This window comes from Triplophysa rosa, linkage group LG23, assembly GCF_024868665.1.
Source record: "Triplophysa rosa linkage group LG23, Trosa_1v2, whole genome shotgun sequence".
Classification (NCBI taxonomy): Eukaryota; Metazoa; Chordata; class Actinopteri; order Cypriniformes; family Nemacheilidae; genus Triplophysa; species Triplophysa rosa.
Window position 1 is genome coordinate 19,355,524 of NC_079912.1, and position 19,770 is coordinate 19,375,293.

The following is a 19,770-nucleotide window of genomic DNA, read 5'->3' on the forward strand; positions in this document are numbered from 1 at the left end:
CTCTATCACTCACTGGGAAAGCCAAAGAAAACAACAAAGTCAAAGTCAATGTTATTTGGCCCTAAAGAGAGAATCCAGTCTGGACACAGTGACGGATGAAAAACTAAGATCAGACTCACTATAGAGACGGGCAGACACACACACACACACACACACACACACACACACACACACACACACACACACACACACACACACACACACACACACACACACACACATGGCTGGTGTCCACACTGTCATCTCAACACAACTCCACTTACTAACACAATGCACAAAACACACGCACATACGGACAGCGTTTGATGGAAAATCAAGTCCGTACACCAGACGTCTGAAAGTGTGTCAAAGGATGAGAAAGTGGCGTGTGTGTCAGGAGAACACAAGGACTGCTGTGTGTTAGCTGTCTGTCACAACACAAGAGAAAACAATCAATCTGCCCTGACCTGATGTGTCCAATATATCTACACAACATTATATTGTTATAGCCCTTTATTCTGATACTTACATCTATATTTTGATTTTGTAAGTCTAAACTATATAACTATATAAACCACCTTAACTGCACTACATACATCACACTTTTTAATTTAATTTTATTACTATTATTAGCTTTCTTTTGTTTGTATTACATACTTGCACAATTTGTACGCAGCCCAGCTGCAAATGCTTTTTCAATAGAATGTACCCTTTGTCATGCCAATAGAGCACACCTAAATTGAAATTGAAATGGATCGGAAGGTTGCCGCTTGGTTTTGGCTGAGGACCGTTTTCAGACCCATATTCTAAGAAGTCCCGCCTTTAGCTGATCGCCATTGGCTACGTCAATAAAAAAGACACCTGAACTGTCCATTTGCTGATGCTTTTGCTGTCCGATAGCCAATCCTGAAGCAGAAGGCGGGACAGGTGGGAAAACGAGCAGCCTTTTGAAATAAAATAAGCGTACAATGACAGGTGCTAAACATGGGCGGGACGTGATGGCCCATATACGTTTCTACTTAAAAGCCCATTGCACTTTGAGTCCGAAATTTGCGTCCGAAATTTCCGCACGTTAAAAAATAAATACGACCTCACGTTGTGTCAATCGCATTTACACACTGCCTCCGATATTTTCGTCCGTCATAAAAAAAATTCGGACCGGGTTCGATTTTCTGCGTTTTTCGCATCCGTCAAGCATTTTGAGAAGCGTTTTATAACAATTCAGAGACACCGTACACACCAGAGCCAAATACGAAAAAACGCATACGAAAATTTCGGACTGTATGTGCAAAGACTTTAACTCATCAAGTTTGTACATGTGATTATTGGGGTTTGAAAAGAACGGGGTTGTCACATGACTTTGTTACGCGCTGGAAAGCCAGACCAATCACAATCGTTTGTGATTACCCAACAAACAATTTATTTTATCATTTTGCAGAGAAAGCAAAAATGCGTACTCTCAGTTCGCAATCTCACAATATTACTTATTTGTTTACGTTACATACATTTTTTTGACATTCATTTCATTACAATGTTTAATTTTTAAGTACTTTAGTGTATATATCCAAAAAGACTACATACTGATATTTTAGTGCAGCTCAATGCAAGATTCGTCTTTCTTGAGCCACCGAGCGCCCCCTAGAGGAATACGGTTGAAGTCTCGAGCACAACAGCGCAACGTTTGCCGCCCAATATCTGCAGCCTCATTTCTGAGACCCATGTGACGCGTGTTTACATCCTCTCAGCTGTTCTCGGAGAAAACAGCGCTGGATCTTTAACGCCACTAAAATATATACATCCCAACATCACCGCCTTCATAAACGCCAGCTTTGCTGTACACCTGTTTTCTGGTCTGTGCACATTGAGCCTGACTGATACATGGCATCATTAAGGTCAGTGTTGATTCCGCAGAGATAATGCCGACATTTTTGTTTTGTTGTTGCTTTGCGCTGATATGAGCAAAGTGTGCATGTGGCAAACATGAAAATGCACCAGCTCTCTTGATGTAATGCAGGCAAAATACAAACACTGTCGTATTTAACCGTGCACAGATGTTTGTTGCTTTTCTTACACGGTTCGATCAGCCTGTGCCAGTTTTAATGGCTCCGTCTTACTGGTTTTCCCAGTCTTGCAGCGTTAAAATGTCACCGAACAGCATGGGTTTCAACAGAGAAACAGAATAACTGTTTTTTTCTCTTTCCAGCAAAACAAAGCTTGTTTCATCAGAATTACACAACACGGATGTGTGTTGTGAAGCATAAAGTTCACTAATACTAACAACAGTAACATCACGACATATTTTCCTTGAAGCTCTGTCCTTTGTTTTAAAATAGTTGGCGTTTGTTTGATCGGATGTTTTTTGTTTTGTCATTAACGTTAACACAATAAAAGCCAGATGCACGAGACACGCACATATGTGATTAGTAAAATATTGCATGTCAGATTGAATCAATTTAATGTTTAATTTATCGACACGTGCCTAGAGCAAATCCTGCTCAAAAGATTATGGCGGATCTCAACATCCCAAATGTTTATATTTCACCTTCCTTTATTCGTCTTTAATTTTGTATCTGAATAACATCTTACTGTCTTAGATGTAATGTTTAGACCAAATAAGCACAGACATTGTTAACTGCACGTGTCGCTTTACCCTGTTATAACGCAGTGCGGATGTATGTACAGTTTTATAAGTCCTTTAACTCGACTGCGTCGTGAACTGCGCAGATCACCATCTATACGGATCGACGTCAGTGACTGTACGTCACTCACTGTCACCATCCACATTACGTGCATGTCTCAGGCCGCGCAGCAAGCTCGACGCAAATAAATAAAAGCCTTTCTGTTTAATTTTCGACAGAAATTTCAGTCAGAGTAATAAAATGTTATTTTTATGTGAAGTGTTGGCGCGATTTTTGTTTAGAGCTATAGAGTATTTTGGCGATGCGTAAAATGTCCATTTTAAAGAAGATGATTTGTCCCTGCTTATTGTTGCATATAAATAGGCCTACGTTTTATGTCACAATAATACAAGTCAACACACAGACAGACTCTGTTTTATTTCCACAATTTTATTTGGATTATTTTATGTGTTGTTGTTGTTGGGTAGATCTCATGGAACCTGTCAAGACCTATTTCACCTCAATCAAAAAGGGATGGTCATTTTAGGGCCATTAAGATTTGCATTGCAATAATTTGCATTGTGACATTGTGTTTTCATAACAAATTAACATATTATGTGCTCCAAATTCTCATTACTGTAAAAAAGTATTGTTCTCATAATGAATACTGACAAATAAACTACATAGAGACTGTTTTTAATTATTACTGCTTATTGGAAAATCAAAAATACAGAACGTTTGGGGGTGCAGTGTGCTTAAATGTCATGAGATAAATCGATTTTATTTTTAATCGATTTTTGAATTAACTATAGTTATATGTTATTACATGACCTGACCTGACCAACAGAGACATGTTTTGTTAGCGTGTTGTGTTATGTTGCTCAGTTCTACTGTGAGGTCTGGGACGAACCCACTGAGAGTTTGTGGCTTTTGAGTTTGTCACTGGGTCAGACAAACACACACCCGTGCCAAACCCATGCCAAAGATACATGAGAGCAAGTGTCAACCAAGAACATGACGTTTTCAAAACCACAGGATTTCCTGACACGCGACAGCCTTAGAATCACAGTTTGGCTGTATATTGTTGGCTTTTTAGTAGTGCGGGGCAACGATTAAAAAAAATAATTGCATGAGTTTTCTGTGATTAATCGCATTGTTAAGCGTAAAATTCAATAATGAATTCAAAAGTAGTGTATTGTGCACTTTTATTTTAAAAGTACTGCCATATGAACAAAAGTGCAATAAGATTTGGTTTGCAAACACTTTAAACAAATAATGTGCTTTTTTACAACAGTATTTCATTTTCATAGTAGCATTAACAATTTTAACTTAAAATATTTATTGTAAATCTCAACTTAAACATTAATGTAATCAAATTAAATATAAAACCAAAGCTATCTGCCACTGCCAGGGAATTAACGTTCTGTCTAGTTTGACATAGAAAACAAGTTATAATGATTATTGATTTTATTGCTTATACATAACTCTCTTTTTTACACAAAGTGTAAAGTGTACTGTATTTAAAGTGTATTTAAAGCACATCTTTAAACAACTAAATTATTGCATGCTACTTTTATCTTTAATATGAGTGAGTGTTTTGGGCCCGTCCTTTGTTGTATGATGAACATTATTAACAGAGATCTTTATTATGCTGCTGCCCCTTTAAGAGCGCTCTATACAGATATACCGATCTAATACTGTGACGCGTCCGTTTGTTTCCCTGCTGTTGATGTTCATAAAACGGACTACTTTTACATGGACCCTTGCTAATATGGGAATTTTGACGAATTTTGTTTTTATTTGTCCGTTTCAGAGTAAGAAGACGTGAAAGAGAACTCTCCGACTATCTAGGCGCGCATATTTAAACATGTTTTCTGCATTAGCATTCTGCATGTTTTCTGCATCCCAGCCAGTACCGATCAACAAACCCTTGGTTTGTCTGTATGCTCCAGAGCCAGTGAGCAACGGACTTTCGAAATAAAATAATACTGTGTTAATGCACGATAAAATCATTGTCAGCGTTAATTAATTACTGCGTTGACGTGATAATAACGCGTAAACTTTCCCAGCCCTACTTTTTAGTAAAACATTTCACTTTCTTGTGTAATACTAGCCTGTACTAATATATCATATTTTTTTATCGTTCCGTCTTTATATATTAAGAACCTCCATTGAATGTTTGTACTGTCACATCACAAAGCCAAAATTGGTGACCAGTCACAGTACTGTATAGGATACTCAAATATGTCATTTAAAATCTTGATGTTGTTTTAATGATTTGACGTGCGCAGCTACACAAGCATACGTGTGTTTATTTCATTGTTAGGAAGGTATAATAATAATAAACCTATACTTAACCTGTATGTTGTTATCTTCTCTTGAAAATGTCCTGGTTGGTTCAGAGGAATGCTGAGCAGGTTTGTTCTGGTGTGTGTTGTGTGGCAATGATGCAGTTATGCAAGCAGCGAGTTTAAACATGTTAATGATGGATCAGCTCAGCCTCATAACAGACTGTTCCAGTTAATTGTTCCTGTTTCTGTATTAACCCAATAACAACCCAAACAGTTGCTCGGCCTGCCCTGCAACAAACCCAATTAACCACAGGGGAGGCACCACCATCCGTCATTCCATCCCATAATTACCGCTTCATCCGGACGTTGTGTTCTGTCAGAAATGATGTGGTTGTCAGGCACAACACTCGGAGAAATCTAATATGGGCTCTTCTCTTTTGTAAGTTGTGTACTGATGTTCAGCAACTCTCTAGGGTTGCAATCAGGTCTTGGACAAAAGAGAGTAGGAGGTTTGACCCAGTTCCTCGCCGCTGTATTTTTAGTGCAGGAGACTCAAAGGGCAGCAACAGTAGAGAAAATGTAAAACAAACCCTCGTTTGAAAATGAATATGTTCTTAATGTGGATGAGACAATCCTTAGCGTAACAATGTCAGGAAGTCGGTGCTAATTGGAGCGGGGATGAAAACGTTGGTATGTAATTGGTATTGTATGTATCATTTTGTGGGCGGCTGGCTGCGTGCGCTCTGAACCGCGGCAAATAAGCCTCTCGTTTGTTTGTTCTGGTTTAGGTTCACGCAAGTCATTCAGCTGAACTCAATTACCCGTAAGCGGACACTTTGAGATTCTCCTCGCAGTCTGAATTTCATTTGCAAGCATTATGCTCTTATTTTAAACGGTGAAGTGTGTTTTATATACTTGTAAGTGTAAGCACACAGTCAAGTGTTTAACTTAAATGCGCTGATTTATTAACTGCGCTTTTGAATGTGCCTTAAGATGCTGTGAATGGTCGTCATCTGATGAGTGCTTAAGCATTTTTAATCACCGGTTTTCTTTGCCGTGCGCTTAAAAGCAAAACTAAAGGATAGAAACATACGACTCGTGTTTTATTTTCAGACACTGTGCCCTGATGACAAGATGAGGTGTCATGGCCTAGAAAGAGCTGCTGAGAGATTCTTTAGAAAACTAAATCTGTGTTTGTGATTCGTGGCAAAAATGTCAGCATGCAGCAATGTGCAGGAAAGTGTTTTACTGTTTTTAAATGTGTGTTTTCAAAGTACAAATGTTTTGAATATTTTCTCTCTAGACACTGTGCAAATAACCGTAATTGATTTTTAATTTCAGTTTTGGCTTCCAACAAGTATGAAATCAAAAAAATCGTGGTAAAACGACATTGTGTTTCGCAAGTATTTGTTCATTTCTTCTTGTGTTAAATCCACAGTGTACGTCTTTCCTTTACAATGGTTGAATGCATGTTTAGTCAGATATGTTGACTTAAGGTTTCTAAAATGTTAAATTTGTGTTTAGGAGTTTTTAGTAGGTTGTAGCGGCGCACACCATATTTGATAGTTTATCTTATTGTAAATAATTTTTATTTATTATTTATTAGGAGTGTAAGAATACATCGATATGGATCGCTGCATCTATTCAATTTCTAACGATACGATGCAACGATGCCACGTGTAAAATATCGTTATGAGGTACCTTTATTTTTACACCCTCCACGTCCTCATTTCTCACGTTTAATTAAGTTTAATTTAATATATTTTGGTTGCATTTGTGAGCTATTAAAAATGTAACGGCTTGTGCAATATCAAAATATCGTTAAACGAATCGAATCAAACAGAAACCGTACCACAGAAAATGTTCGAGGTATCTGCAAATATCGTATAGCTGGCAGAGGAAATCACTCAGTATTGAATCGTATCGCGATGAACTGTCCGATTTACACTCCTATTATTATGTTTTTATATATACATTCATACTTTCCTTATTCAGTTGATTTCACTTTTAAAAAGACAAGTTATTCATTTATTATTTAATTCAATGAGTCGGTATTAAATCCATTTTTAATAATCAATTTTGGCCAAAGTAAGTGTCATTATAATTTTTGTCATACTCAAGCAGCCCTAAGAGACTCGCGACTGCTTGAAATTTTCTGTCAGAGATCTTTTTTGTCATTTGGAGATGAAATAAGATTTTCAAACGAGCTTCTCTGCTTCAGTCTGGCAACATTAGGTACACGCTACACCAGCGGACATCGGTGACATGAAGATCTCGCAAGCAAGTTAATCTTTTACAGCAAGTTAACTGAAACGCGTAAAAGAGCGCGCTCTAAACGATCACCTTTTGTTTTTCAATTCTCAGATCCCGCCGTACTTGACAATGGTCTGAAGTGATTTGTGTCGGACACACGAGCACCCTGACCGGGCGTCCCTGCGGAGAGCCACTCAGCCACTTCTCATCTGGATGTGAAGACCGATCTAGTTTCCCGTCTCCCACCTCCTCTGCGTTTTCTTTTATTTATTTTGTTGTTCCGTTTGCTTTTTTTGTGGTCGCGACGGAACATGGGGGGAGCTGTCAGCGCCGGCGAGGACAATGATGATTTGATAGACAACCTGAAAGAAGCTCAGTATGTCCGCACGGAACGCGTGGAGCAGGCCTTCAGGGCCATCGACCGCGGAGATTATTATCTGGATGGCTACAGAGACAATGCCTACAAAGATCTGGCGTGGAAGCACGGTAACATACATCTCTCGGCACCGTGTATCTACTCGGAGGTGATGGAGGCCTTGAAGCTCCAGCAGGGTCTGTCTTTTCTGAATCTCGGCAGTGGAACAGGATATCTGAGCACCATGGTGGGACTGATCATAGGTGAGAAGTTTTCCATAAACATTTACACATCCTCATGTCATTCCAAACCTTTCTTTCTTCTGCAGAACACAAAAGAAGATCATTTAAAGAATATTGGTGACCGAACAACATTTGACCCCCATTGACTTTCATTGTATGGACACAAAATATCATAATATCTTCTTCTGTGTCCCTGAATCTTTAGAATCCAGAAGCGTAGAGCTGTACGCTAATGGTCATTTCTTTTTTCCTTTCGCTTATTTTTCTCTGCAGGTCCGTTTGGAGTCAATCACGGCATTGAGCTGCACAAGGACGTGGTGGAATATGCCAGAGAAAGACTCGATGACTTTATTAAAAACAGCGATAGCTTTGACAGGCATGTTTGCTTTTCTTTTGCTTTGTTTGAGTCCAATAGAACTGAACGTGAAGAACAATTATTACAAGATGTTTGACCTTTTTGTTGTTACTACTACAGTATAGAAAACCGTTGAAAACATTTTTCTTAGATTTGAATGAATCTGAATAAAGGTTGGAATACACTACACGACTTTTAAAATCTGAACAGATTTTTTTAAACTAGACATCACACACTTGCAGATTTTTTAAAGGTTTGCAGAGAAAAACAGGGCATCACACACTAGGCGATAAAATGTGCAGACTAGTCCAGACTGAAAATCTGTGCAAAATCTGAGCAAAAGTCTTGTAGTGTGTTCCAGCCTTAAGGATTTTAGTTATTAAAAGTTTTACTCCAATGCTTTACTTATCCTATCACTGTTTTTGATGTGGTGTTTTGAGTGTAGCGTTGATATAAAACCGATTTTTTTTGTTGTTGATACAAATGCACAATGTTTAATAGTAATAACAGCAATTTTGATACCACAGCAAAAATCTCTTTTCTAAAATCCATCGCTGTTGTCCTTCTGAAACATCCGATTTCCAAATTAGTTTTTCTGGAAATGAAAAAAAACACTGTACTGTTAAATGTTAAAATACTGTGTTTTCAAAGTTGACAAGCACTTTTTATCGTTTAGATAATTGCAAAACCCAGTGGGAAACTTAAAAGGGGACTAAAAATGATGATTTATGACGAAAACTAGAAATCACAAAATACGGAGATACGAGCTTTCAGGAGGACAGTGAAAAGTGTTATTAAAAGCATTTAATTATGCATGTCTCAAACGTTTTCCAGTTTGTGTTGTTTGAAAGCACCCGTTCACCTCATGCACCAACTCAAGCAGCTTTTCATCACAGTTTACACTGTTATTAAGGTCAGGAGAACCGGAATGTCCAGCCGAAAAGAAGCATTAGACGCCATTGACGCCTCAGTTGAAACCTTTCATAAGAGCTCCCTTGTTTCATAATAGACAGCCGATGCCAAAAGGTTGCTTGATCAATGTCGTGAGCCGCGGGAGCGCTCTCGTTCAGATGAAGTTATTACATATCGATATCCTCACGCAGCCGACGACGACTAGTTAAAAACTGTTGCTTAGTTGCCGTTAGCAAAGAAAAGCTCCCGGTGGCTGTTCCAGGTGTGAGCTGATAACAATAATGAAGTGAATTATCAGATTATCCTCACAATGAAACCGTCTTGGCATTGTGTCAGTTTTCTGTAAGAGAACTGCAGTTCAGTACAGGACATGTACTCATAGAAATGTCTCTTAATGATTCAATGTCAGAAAGATGTGAATAAAAAAAGGATTTTACTGGACAAGTAACTTGGAAAAAAATAACAACAGTGCGACATATATGTAGAATAATCAGAATATGTGCATTAGACAGAGCTGCGTGTTTGTGTGACGTGCGTTTGTCGTGGTTTTGCTTGTTTGTGTGTGTGTGACAATAATCAATAGCGCACCGCACTGAGTCCATGTAACTAGAGGCGGAATCCTGTTATTTAAATGTCATCTATTAATTCATTTTAACATCAAAAATTGTATCTTAGTCTGTATTAACATTAGTTAATGCACAATGAACAATTGTATTGACATCAACTAACATTAAAAGATAACTAAATGCTAAAAACTATTGTTTATTGTTAGTTGATGTTAGTTTATGCATTTACTAACGGTAATAAATACAATCTTTTTGTAAAGTGTTAGCAAAAAACTTGTATCTAAATCTGTCATTTTAGGTTCGAGTTGTGTGAACCTCACTTTGTGGTGGGGAACTGCCTGGAGATTTCCACAGACAGTCATCAGTACGACCGCATCTACTGCGGCGCTGGAGTTCAGAAGGACCATGAGAATTACATGAAGATCCTTCTGAAAGTTGGAGGAATTCTGGTCATGCCAATAGAAGATCAGGTAAACCTTAGTATGTGATCCATACAGTGAGCCTGAAGAGTATTTGGACACGTCTGTGTTTTCCAATCATGTGTGTTTCAGAGTTCCCATTTACTGTCTGCAGGCAACTCGTTTGCAGATGGTAAATCGTGGTGTGTACTGTAGTTGTGGTAGAACTCAAATCTGTTGGCTCTTCGACAAATAGAGGATGAACCCCACAATATGTTCTGCCCAAACGTCCAGTTTCAATAGGAGGTAGGGCTCATTAGGTGAATTAAGCAGCCATTTCATTGGCTGATTTTGCAGGGCAGTTTTCAGTCGTGAGCTTGATTGATATGATCATTAACGAATGAGAGGGAGTCAGTTACCTGGAGTTAATCACCCCGTTTACCCACAAAAAACAGCCAGTATACTCAAAATGACTTTATAAAATGGTCAGTTCTGGTGCTTGATTCTGATTGGCTGAGCCGAGTTCTAAGCCGTTATAAAATATCCTGATTTATAACTGTTGACCTCATTACATATAGCTTAAATATCATTTTATCTGCTTTATTTGATGAAACCTTGCTTCACGTATGGAATAACCGTCTTATAAAAGCAATGAGCCGTGTGAAGCAGTGGGTTACAGTGCATTTTACAACAGCTGAGGGGTTTTAACGCACTTTAACCAACTGCTTCACACGGCTCATTGCTTTAATGGACTGACAGTGGAGTGAAGTCAGCATCATTCATCCATCCTGTCTGTCTGTTTCTGTCTGTCTGCCTCTCTTTCTGTCGGTCTGTCTGTTTCTGTCCGTCCATCTGTTTCTATGTTTCTGTCTGTCTATTTCTGTCTGTGTCTTTGTTTCGCTGTCTGTCTGTTTCTGTCCATGCATCGGTCTCTCTATTTCTGTCTGTTTCTCTCTGTCTGTCTCTGTTTCTGTATTTCTCAGTTTTTGTCTGTCTCTTTCTATCTGTCTGTTTCTCTGTATCTCCCTGTTTCTGTCTGTCTCTATTTCAGTCTATCTCTTTCTATCTGTCTGCCTCTCTGTTTCTGTCGGTCTCTTTCAGTCTGTCGCTATGTCTGTTTGTCTGTCTGTCCTTATCACTCTGTTTCTATCTGTCTGTCTCTGTTTTTTTTCTGTCTGTATCTCTCTCTCTATTTATCTGTGTCTCTCTTTATCATGCTCTGTCTCCCTGTCTCTCTCTCTCTCTCTCTTCCTGTCTCTTTCTATACCTCGCTATTTGTCTTTGTCTGTCTCTGTCTATCTCTCTGTGTCTGTCTGTCTGTCTTTATCTCTCTCTGTCTCTCTAAAAACTGTGCAAAACACAATCTGTCCTTAACTGAACACAAGGACAACCCTTTTTGTGTTGCCTTTTAACACGACCTTGTGTTGTCCCTTTCATTTATTTAAGCACACACCAACACCAAATGACTCGTAATGAGTTAAAAACAGTAACGCACACAGGGGCTGTTTCCCTGGCCGGGGATTAACTGAAACCAGGACTAGGGCTTAGTTAAATCAGGATATTTAAGTCGTTTTAAAAAGCATACCTTGCCAAAAGAATTACGGGTGTGCATCTCAAGACAACACAATCACACTGATGTATTGTGAGATATGTCAGTAGAAGTTGTTTTGGATCAAGACACCTCTAACATGTAAGTTGGTCTGGGAGCCCAGTCTGGGAAGCCGCCCCTAAATGTGTTAAAATTCCATTCCTTTTTAAGAGAGGCACTGTGGCTTTTGCTTGAAATCTTTGACTTATTTATTAGGCCGTCTTATTCTGTCTGTGTGTTGTTGCAGCTGACTCAGATAATAAGAACTGGTCAGAGCTCCTGGGAGAGTAAGAACATCCTGGCGGTGTCATTTGCTCCTCTTGTTCAGCAGAACCGGACTGACGGCAGCAAGCCCAAAGCTGTGGTGCTACGTGAGTCTCCACCCCCTTCATGACCTCACACCGTTCTGTCCTATCAGCTGCCACCAGGGCTTCCAATAGACGGAAGCGCTTCTGCACGATTTTTTACAAACTGCAACCTTGTAGCAACACACCGGCTTCCATTTGACAAATACACCTTCATTCATTAAACATTCAGACCAGTGTTCTCAAATATGGTGTGCTTCCAGAATTCCAGTGATAATCATTTGATCTTAAATACTTTTTCACATAAAACCACAATTCTAAACGAACGTTTCCCATGTTTCTCAGCCCCTCTGACAGTGCGGAGTCTTCAGGACCTGGCGCGAATCTACATCCGCCGAACCCTCCGCAGCCTCACCGGCGACGACTGCGCCACCCGCTGCAGCACGCAAAGAGCGTCTCAGAAGCGCAAACGCAGACGCTTCCGCCGCCGCCGCCGAATCAACACTTACGTCTTCGTCGGCAACCAGCTGATTCCTCAGCCCATGGACAGCGAGGAAGACGAATGCATCGAGGAGGAGAGCAAAGACGAAGAGCGGGAGAAGGAGAAAGATGTCGAGCCCGCAAAACCAGAGGAGCCGCAAGTCAACCATTTGAGAATGAAAATCTTGAGTCTGCCGCTTCCAGAGTCACTGAAAGCGTACCTGCTGTACCATCGCGAAAAATAACCCAGCGGCTTCTTCTCTCCACGATCATGAATTCAAGGTGGTGGTGTGTTTCTCAGACTGCTTCTGCTCCTGAATTTCCTTTTTTTTCTCTTTTTTTTATTTGATAATGTAGCATAATTTAAACATTTACTGGGGTACATTTTGTGCTTGCTGTGTTGTTCTAATGACTTCGTCATTTTCTTATTCAGAAAAAAAACTGTTTGTTGAGAACGGAGGACCCGAGGAGGTTCTAGCTCACATTATTTGTATTCAGAAACAGAAAGCGATGCTCAGAAATGCTGGAGCTGTTTTTCACAGGCTTGTGTTGTAAGACCCAATATTTGATTAAACCAGTAATTGACAGTTTTTCCTTTTGCTTTGTCGAGAGAACAAAAAAACTCAAGTCATTATTTCTGGATTGATTTCTGCCTTGGACCTGAGGGGGTTTCGCTGTTTATAATGCTAATGCTTGCGATATCTCTGGACCGTTTAGTGAAGTTTCATCTAGAGATGATTTTTTTGGCCTGTGTGTTGCATTTGAATTTGTTTTTGTTTTTTTACGTTCTAGTCACATTTGTACGTTACTTGATAGATGATATGTTTGGTCCGCTTGTCTTTTTAAGGTGAATCCACCTGAAGACTTAACACTCCACCTTCTGCTTGTGATCATAACATGTGACATCACTGTTTGTGTCGGTTTGTAATAGGTGATTTCACACTGTCGTAACAACTTGTTTGCAATATATTGTCAGCACAAGAAATGTGTGGCTTAATTTCAGTTCTTTTGGAGTGTTCTATAGTCTTTCGCTCCAGTAAGTCATAGCCAGCAACACGTCTCCCAACATACAGTATGATGATGATGATGGTGTGAACTTGAAGTGTAAAGATGACTTAAAATTATCTTCCATTTCCGGGCCTTACAGGTTACAGATGCCCAATGTCTTTTTAAGATTTCAGTCACTTTATAAACAATAATCTTTATACTTAATAGACGCATTTATAAACGATAATAAAAGTAAAATAAAAACTAAAATCACAAGACAGATTATTTTCAAACACCAGCAAAAAATCTGAAAACATTTATTTTGAAATGGCATTAGCTTTGGTTTCAAGATGATGGAAAGGGAGCATAGAAGATTATATATTTATTAAGACACATTAGATATAAAACCGGACATCATCCTGAGCGTCTCACTCGCTCTGGTTAATATGTTTCAGTAGGCCTTTATGAGCTTTGAAGTCATATTTTGGCCTCAGAAGCCAAATATTCAAATGCATCCAACCCTGAGGCGTCTGGAGAGAAACAAGCGATGTAAGCAAATGCCTGAACCTGAAGGGTCTTTAATATTTATTAGTCTGTCACATTGCCTATCGACGCAGAAATGCACTCCTCGGAATCATCTTAAGGTAAGATCTGCAGGGGTTGTGAATCGAAGGGTGGCTGGAAAGTTTCCACAGAAATCCACGAGGTGCAATACCAGCATGTTTTTTATAGAAGGTCCGTGTGGATATACAGTACAGGAGTCTATTCAGTGCCATCACTGACTGCTTGTAATCGAATGCTTTGTTTCTGAACCATCTTTTCAATAAATCTATTTATAGCCAATCCCTGATGCTTTACCGAGCTGTTTTTTATTTCTCATATTGAATGGATGCATGTTTGGTGACGGTGACCTTATGCTGTGCGTCATGGTTTCTTCCAAGTCATTTACCAAAATTTGGTTTTGACCATTTTCCCATCATTTACATTTCATGGGTACCAAAAATGACACCAAAACATGTTCAATTTCATGAAAAAAATGTATAGGATAATGTACGTCGCTTTGGATAAATATAAATGTAAATGATTGTTTTGCATTAACTGATTAAATGCAATAGGCCAACAGTAGCTACCTTTACGTAGATACTCCACCCAGAAATGAAAATTCTGTCATGATATTCGTACCCTCAAGTTGTTTCAAACCGGTATACATTTGTTTGTTCTGTTGAACACAAAGATATTTGGAAAAATGTTAGCATTTCTGAGACATCATCGACTACTGTAACTGTTTGCTTTCCCAAATTCTTCACAATATCTTATATTTTTATATTTAAAATATATTTTGTGTTGAACAGAACTAAAACTAGGGTAGTCAATGATGTCTCAGAAATCTGAAATTCTTCCAAATAACTTTCTTTGAGATCATCAGAACAATGAAATGTATACAGGTTTGGAACAACATTGACCTTTACTTGACCTAAAAAATAAAATTCTGTCATGATTTACTCACCCTCAAGTTGTCGAGTTATCCCTTTAATGTAATGCAAGAATTAATAAAAAACAAATGTAAGCATGCTATTAGTATACTTCTGTCAGTCTACTTCTATGCACTTCTCAGAAACACAGTTGTGTGCACAAGGTTAACTACTGGTATACACGTCTACTTTCATAAACTAAAAAGTAGACCAATTTAGTCCCAAACTGTGGAAAAATAAGTCAACTTCAAGTTTATTTTAAGGATAAAAGCTTCTGCCAAATGTGTAGAAAAAAACATGACTGAAAGCCTTTATTATCTATACAGCGTTATTAAAACAAATCAGTCTGTGAAAAATAAAGAAAATGCAGTTCAGCCTATCAGAATATCAGAACTTCCCCTTTCATTTCAATCCTGTTTCAGAGATTTTCGGGGTCAATAAACAAGCTCTCTTTTGCATAGACAACACTTACTTTACACCAGGAACAAAAACAAAATAAAAAATAAAAGGAGCAAAAAACAGGATTGATGTCAAAGCAAGAATTCATCTGGTTTCAATAAATGACATGAACAAAATTACACAGTGAGGACTTTGTCGACTTACCTTTCATCTATTAATGAATGTGGTCATTTTGGAAGGATGAATAATACATATTACGAACATATTTAAAGTTCATTGTGTGTAAGAAATTGGCTATGGCACTATATCACATATTTTAACCAATCAGCTCTCTCATCTTTGGTGACATCACCAGTCATTTCAGAGGTAGAGCAAATCATTAACTTTTGATTAAAAAGTAAAAAAAATATATGCACCCAATGAATGGTTAACAGTTTAGGATTTGTGATTCAGGTGGCCGTTTTACAGAATGATCGTCTACTTTGACCATAAATAAATATGACAAGGCAATGTGTGCATGTATGAATATATTTGTCTCAGATAGAGGCAAGAAGAAGGTCAAAATAAAGGCAATCCGTTCATTTATTAGCACGTACCCTTGAGATAGTTCAAATGTGATTTCATACACATCCTACAATTCCATTCAATTCATCTTTACTTACACAAACCTTTAATAAAGGATTAAAGAGTAGCAAAATAGGTACAGTATGAAAATAAAACACTCCCACATTCTGGGCATCTCTAGGCTTTTAATATCACTGTTTTTAGATTTTAAAATGATGCCACATTTGGATTCTTGGTTTTATTGCCTCATATAAGGCAAAGGACATTCAGATAGCTTCAGATTGTTCATTTCTTACCCTTAAATGGACACTTCACCCAAAACCGAAAATTCTGTCATCGTTTACTCACCTTTGAGTTGTTCCAAATCTGAATAAATGTCTTTGTTCTGATGAACACAGAGACAGATATTTGGAAGAATGCTCATACAGATTTGAAGGTGAGTAAATGATGAAAGATTTTCATTTTTGGGTGAACTGTTCCTTTAAATGTTCTTCTAAATCGACTGGGTTACAAAATGAAATGAAAGAATCTCAAGAGCATAAGTTGGAGAACATTTCTGGTGCACACCATGGCAAATTCATAAAGGGTTCATGTCAATCTACCAGATTAAATAATATCCTAAAAGTATACACAAAGTGTTTCTATCAGTTTAATGCAAACATACCGTCATGTCAAACGTGAGGAGTCTGATTCTCTAAAGATCAAGTAGCTGCAGTTGAAAAGGATCCGCGGTATATCCAAACTCTGTCATCTTGTGGCACGGCTGTCCACATTTGAAACTTCAACGTAAAGGTAAAATCAAGTTCATTCCCCTGACTTGTCCCTGACAAAAAAGGTCTTTTTCCTTCCCAACCTTAAGTCTGTGGTTTATAAAGGATAGTTCCTCTCCTCTGATCTTCTGAAGGGAGAAAATGACACAAGAGTCTGTCAGCTGGTGTACTTTATTTTGGATATGTGTGAGGTGGTGGTTAAGGTGGGGGCCGTGGCAGCGTTCTGGCTGCTAACGAACATGGGATCCAAACAAGCCACTTTGGCGGCGAAGAACGCGTGAATGCAGTGAAGAACCGCGAAGAGATTGGAGAACTCCAGCTCCTGGAAGAGTCAGAAAAAATCTACTAAAGCAAGAAAGCGCAAGGCACCCTCAAGCTAATATCAAATCAAACTTGGTAGATGAAAGTCATGACACTTTAAAAGAGGAAAAATATGAAGTCGGTTTCTAAAAACTCCAACTATAATCTAGCTGACTAGCTTTTATTTTTACCTGCTTCAGCAATAAAACACTGTTTTTCCTTCGGCAAGGTTATGATTTTTTTAATAGCTTGCTAAGAATTGAGGTTAACATAAAATGTGTGATATAGATATTCCTGGTGATATTCCATAAATCCACAGAGAAAAAATATTTGAGATATAAAACATGATTTAAATGACAATATATTAAAAAGCGATAGCTGGAGAGACTTTTAAAAAAAAGCAAGTATTACTGTAAGTATGAATTAATGATACAAACTACAAACAGAGTACCTTGGCTTCAATGAGTTTCGTGTCTTGATTCTGAAACAGGAACTTGATTTTACTTTTGCCGTCATCCGAAGATCCTTTAAGCTGAGAGAATTTGTATCTCCACAGCACCACCTGCAAAAAAGATGAACGAAATTCCAGCTATAAAAAGTGGCTGAATTGTATTATTCTACTTTATTGATCAATAATACAAACAAGATTTCAAATAATACAAAAAAAAGGAAAAACCCATCTCCTCGACTTACCTTCGACGCGGCATCAAAGCACACAAAGCCCATGTTAAAATCAACGGTGAGTCCCATGAGATGACTGTCCATGATGCAAGCGTATGTTTTACACTGAAAAGGGAAATATTTGGCAACATTAATGAGGCAAAAGACAATTTGGCAGATTCAAACATCTTTATCTCTTACATGTTTAATTAGGACATTAAGTGTTGTACATAATTATTTCAGGAGGAAAATAAACAAACAATGTTTTGGCATCAGGCATCATCGGGAGATGCTGACGCGCTTGTCTGGTTTAATGAAACAAATTGGCTGTGACTTTATTTGCACCACCCTGTTTGCTAATGTGGAACAGTTGCAGAGGATCGTCCTGGTATTGACTTTGAGTTTAACACAAGAACTGAACGTCTGCATGATCAGATGATGTCTAACTGAATTTAAATTGAAGCTATTAAATGAGTTTTATTCATTTGATGGTTCTTTATTTTCACAATACAATGTGTTTTTATTGATCATTTTATCGACACTTCTTAATTTGCTTTAATGTTTTATATAGGGAATGTATAACATTTATGTAACAGATTTGTATATTTTATGTGACTTAAATAATCAATAAGGATATAGCCTTTTTGTTGATTATTTTAAAATTATTATAATTCAAACTAAATAAATGTTTGCTTCAGTGTTTTGCATTCTGTAGTGCGAAATATACTTGACATATAGATATTAAATGAGTTTTGTTCATTTGATGGTTCTTTATTTTCACAATACAATGTTTTTTTTTATCATTTTATAAGAACTTCTTAATTTGCTTTAATTATATTTTAAATAGGGAATGTATAAGATTTATGCATATTTTATGTGACTTAAGTAATCAATAAGGATATAGCCTTTTTTGTTGATTATTATAACAATATTTAAAATAAAAATATATTATAATTCAAAAGAAATAAATGTTTGCTTCTGTGTTTTGCATTCTGTACTGTGAAATATACTTAACATATAGATATTAGATGCAATACATTAATCTATTGCTGTCTCTTCAGATTTGTGTACTTTTGACTTTTGAGGATTTAACTTTCATTTTTTTATTTAATATGTCTATAAACACTGTCTGACCAAGCATAACACAAAAAATCGATCAACTAATCGGTTTCCATCAAATCTCAAATCCTGACCAAACTGATGCATCACAATTGACTTTCACAACTTACTTGTACCTTGAGTTTTCGTTGTTTTCATCAATAACATGTTTAATATTTCAAGCTTTGGTACATAAAAAACCATTATTACGGGCAGGAATGATAGTCATTGTGTTAATAACATGAGATCTGTGGGTCGGTGGTAATTTGTGTAAAAAATGATTAAAAAAAAAAATTTCCCATTTATATTTGAATGAATTGTCCACAACTGAATATTTTGAAGTAAATTTCAGAATGAGACAACAGTGTCTTTATGAATGTCATCTTCTCTAAAACATACATCACATAAAACTCTTTTGGCACAGCGCCGAGGTTATTCTGTTCAGAATGCAGCCAACTTTGTGGAGCAGGTGCTGTTTTATGTCACATCTATGTTCTGTTTCTGTTTATCGTGCCAAAAAGACACGGCGAGCTGGACGCAACAACGCTGCTGAAATTCCCCACTTTCATTTCATTTCGCTCAGAATCATTTCATTTCACACGGCTTCATTGAGTCTTTCTGAGTGAAACTTAATTAGGACGAGTTTGAATCCGGTTAACTTTGCTTGAAGCAGACGCTGGGGATTTCTCTACCTGTATTCTCTCCACTTCAAAGAACGTTGCCATCTGAAAGGCTTGCTCCCAGAGAAGCAGCTCGCAGTCCAGCTCCACGCTGAAGAAGATGTCCTCCCCCGAGTCCGTCTGAACGCTGAAGCAGTGCTTCCGTTTGTCCACCAGCTCCACGTCCTGACATCCATCCACAGAAAAACATTCAGAAGGAATTAGAAAGAAAATACTTCATGTTTCTTTAAAGGAATAGTTTACCCAAACAAGAAAGTTCTCTCATCATTTACTCTTCCTCATGTCATCCCAGATGTACAGTACATGACTTTCTATCTTCAGTAGAATATCAACCATTTTTTTATTTAAATGGTGTCATTTTATCTTTGGGGAATTCAACTCCAAAAAGCACATTCATCGATCCTTAAAATAACCCAAACAACTCCAGTGGGTTAACAAATATCTTCTGAAGTGAAACGCTATGTTTGTGAAAGAAAATGATTCATATTTTGAGCACAT

General features: G+C 37.8%; 2 protein-coding genes across 5 annotated transcripts in view; one reads left to right on the plus strand and one right to left on the minus strand.

The window, feature by feature from the left end:
* Positions 1-1,690: 1,690 nt before the first annotated feature.
* Positions 1,691-14,194, plus strand: pcmtd1 (protein-L-isoaspartate (D-aspartate) O-methyltransferase domain containing 1). Its single transcript, XM_057322955.1, has 6 exons — positions 1,691-1,871; positions 7,253-7,759; positions 8,012-8,114; positions 9,870-10,041; positions 11,805-11,928; positions 12,208-14,194. Exons 2-6 carry the CDS (start codon positions 7,453-7,455, stop codon positions 12,585-12,587), a joined length of 1,086 nt encoding a protein of 361 aa, XP_057178938.1. The 5' UTR covers positions 1,691-1,871; positions 7,253-7,452; the 3' UTR covers positions 12,588-14,194.
* An 861-nt stretch (positions 14,195-15,055) lies between these two features.
* sntg1 (syntrophin, gamma 1) overlaps positions 15,056-19,770 on the minus strand; it is a 35,695-nt gene continuing 30,980 nt past the window's right edge. For all 4 annotated transcript variants that reach the window (XM_057322569.1, XM_057322567.1, XM_057322568.1 and 1 more), the window contains 4 exons: positions 19,285-19,437; positions 17,528-17,620; positions 17,286-17,396; positions 15,056-16,856 (listed from right to left, as the gene is read on the minus strand). In XM_057322569.1, coding sequence (XP_057178552.1) covers positions 16,692-16,856; positions 17,286-17,396; positions 17,528-17,620; positions 19,285-19,437 — 522 coding nt within the window. In that variant the 3' untranslated portion in view covers positions 15,056-16,691. The remainder of the gene's footprint in view (positions 16,857-17,285; positions 17,397-17,527; positions 17,621-19,284; positions 19,438-19,770) is intronic.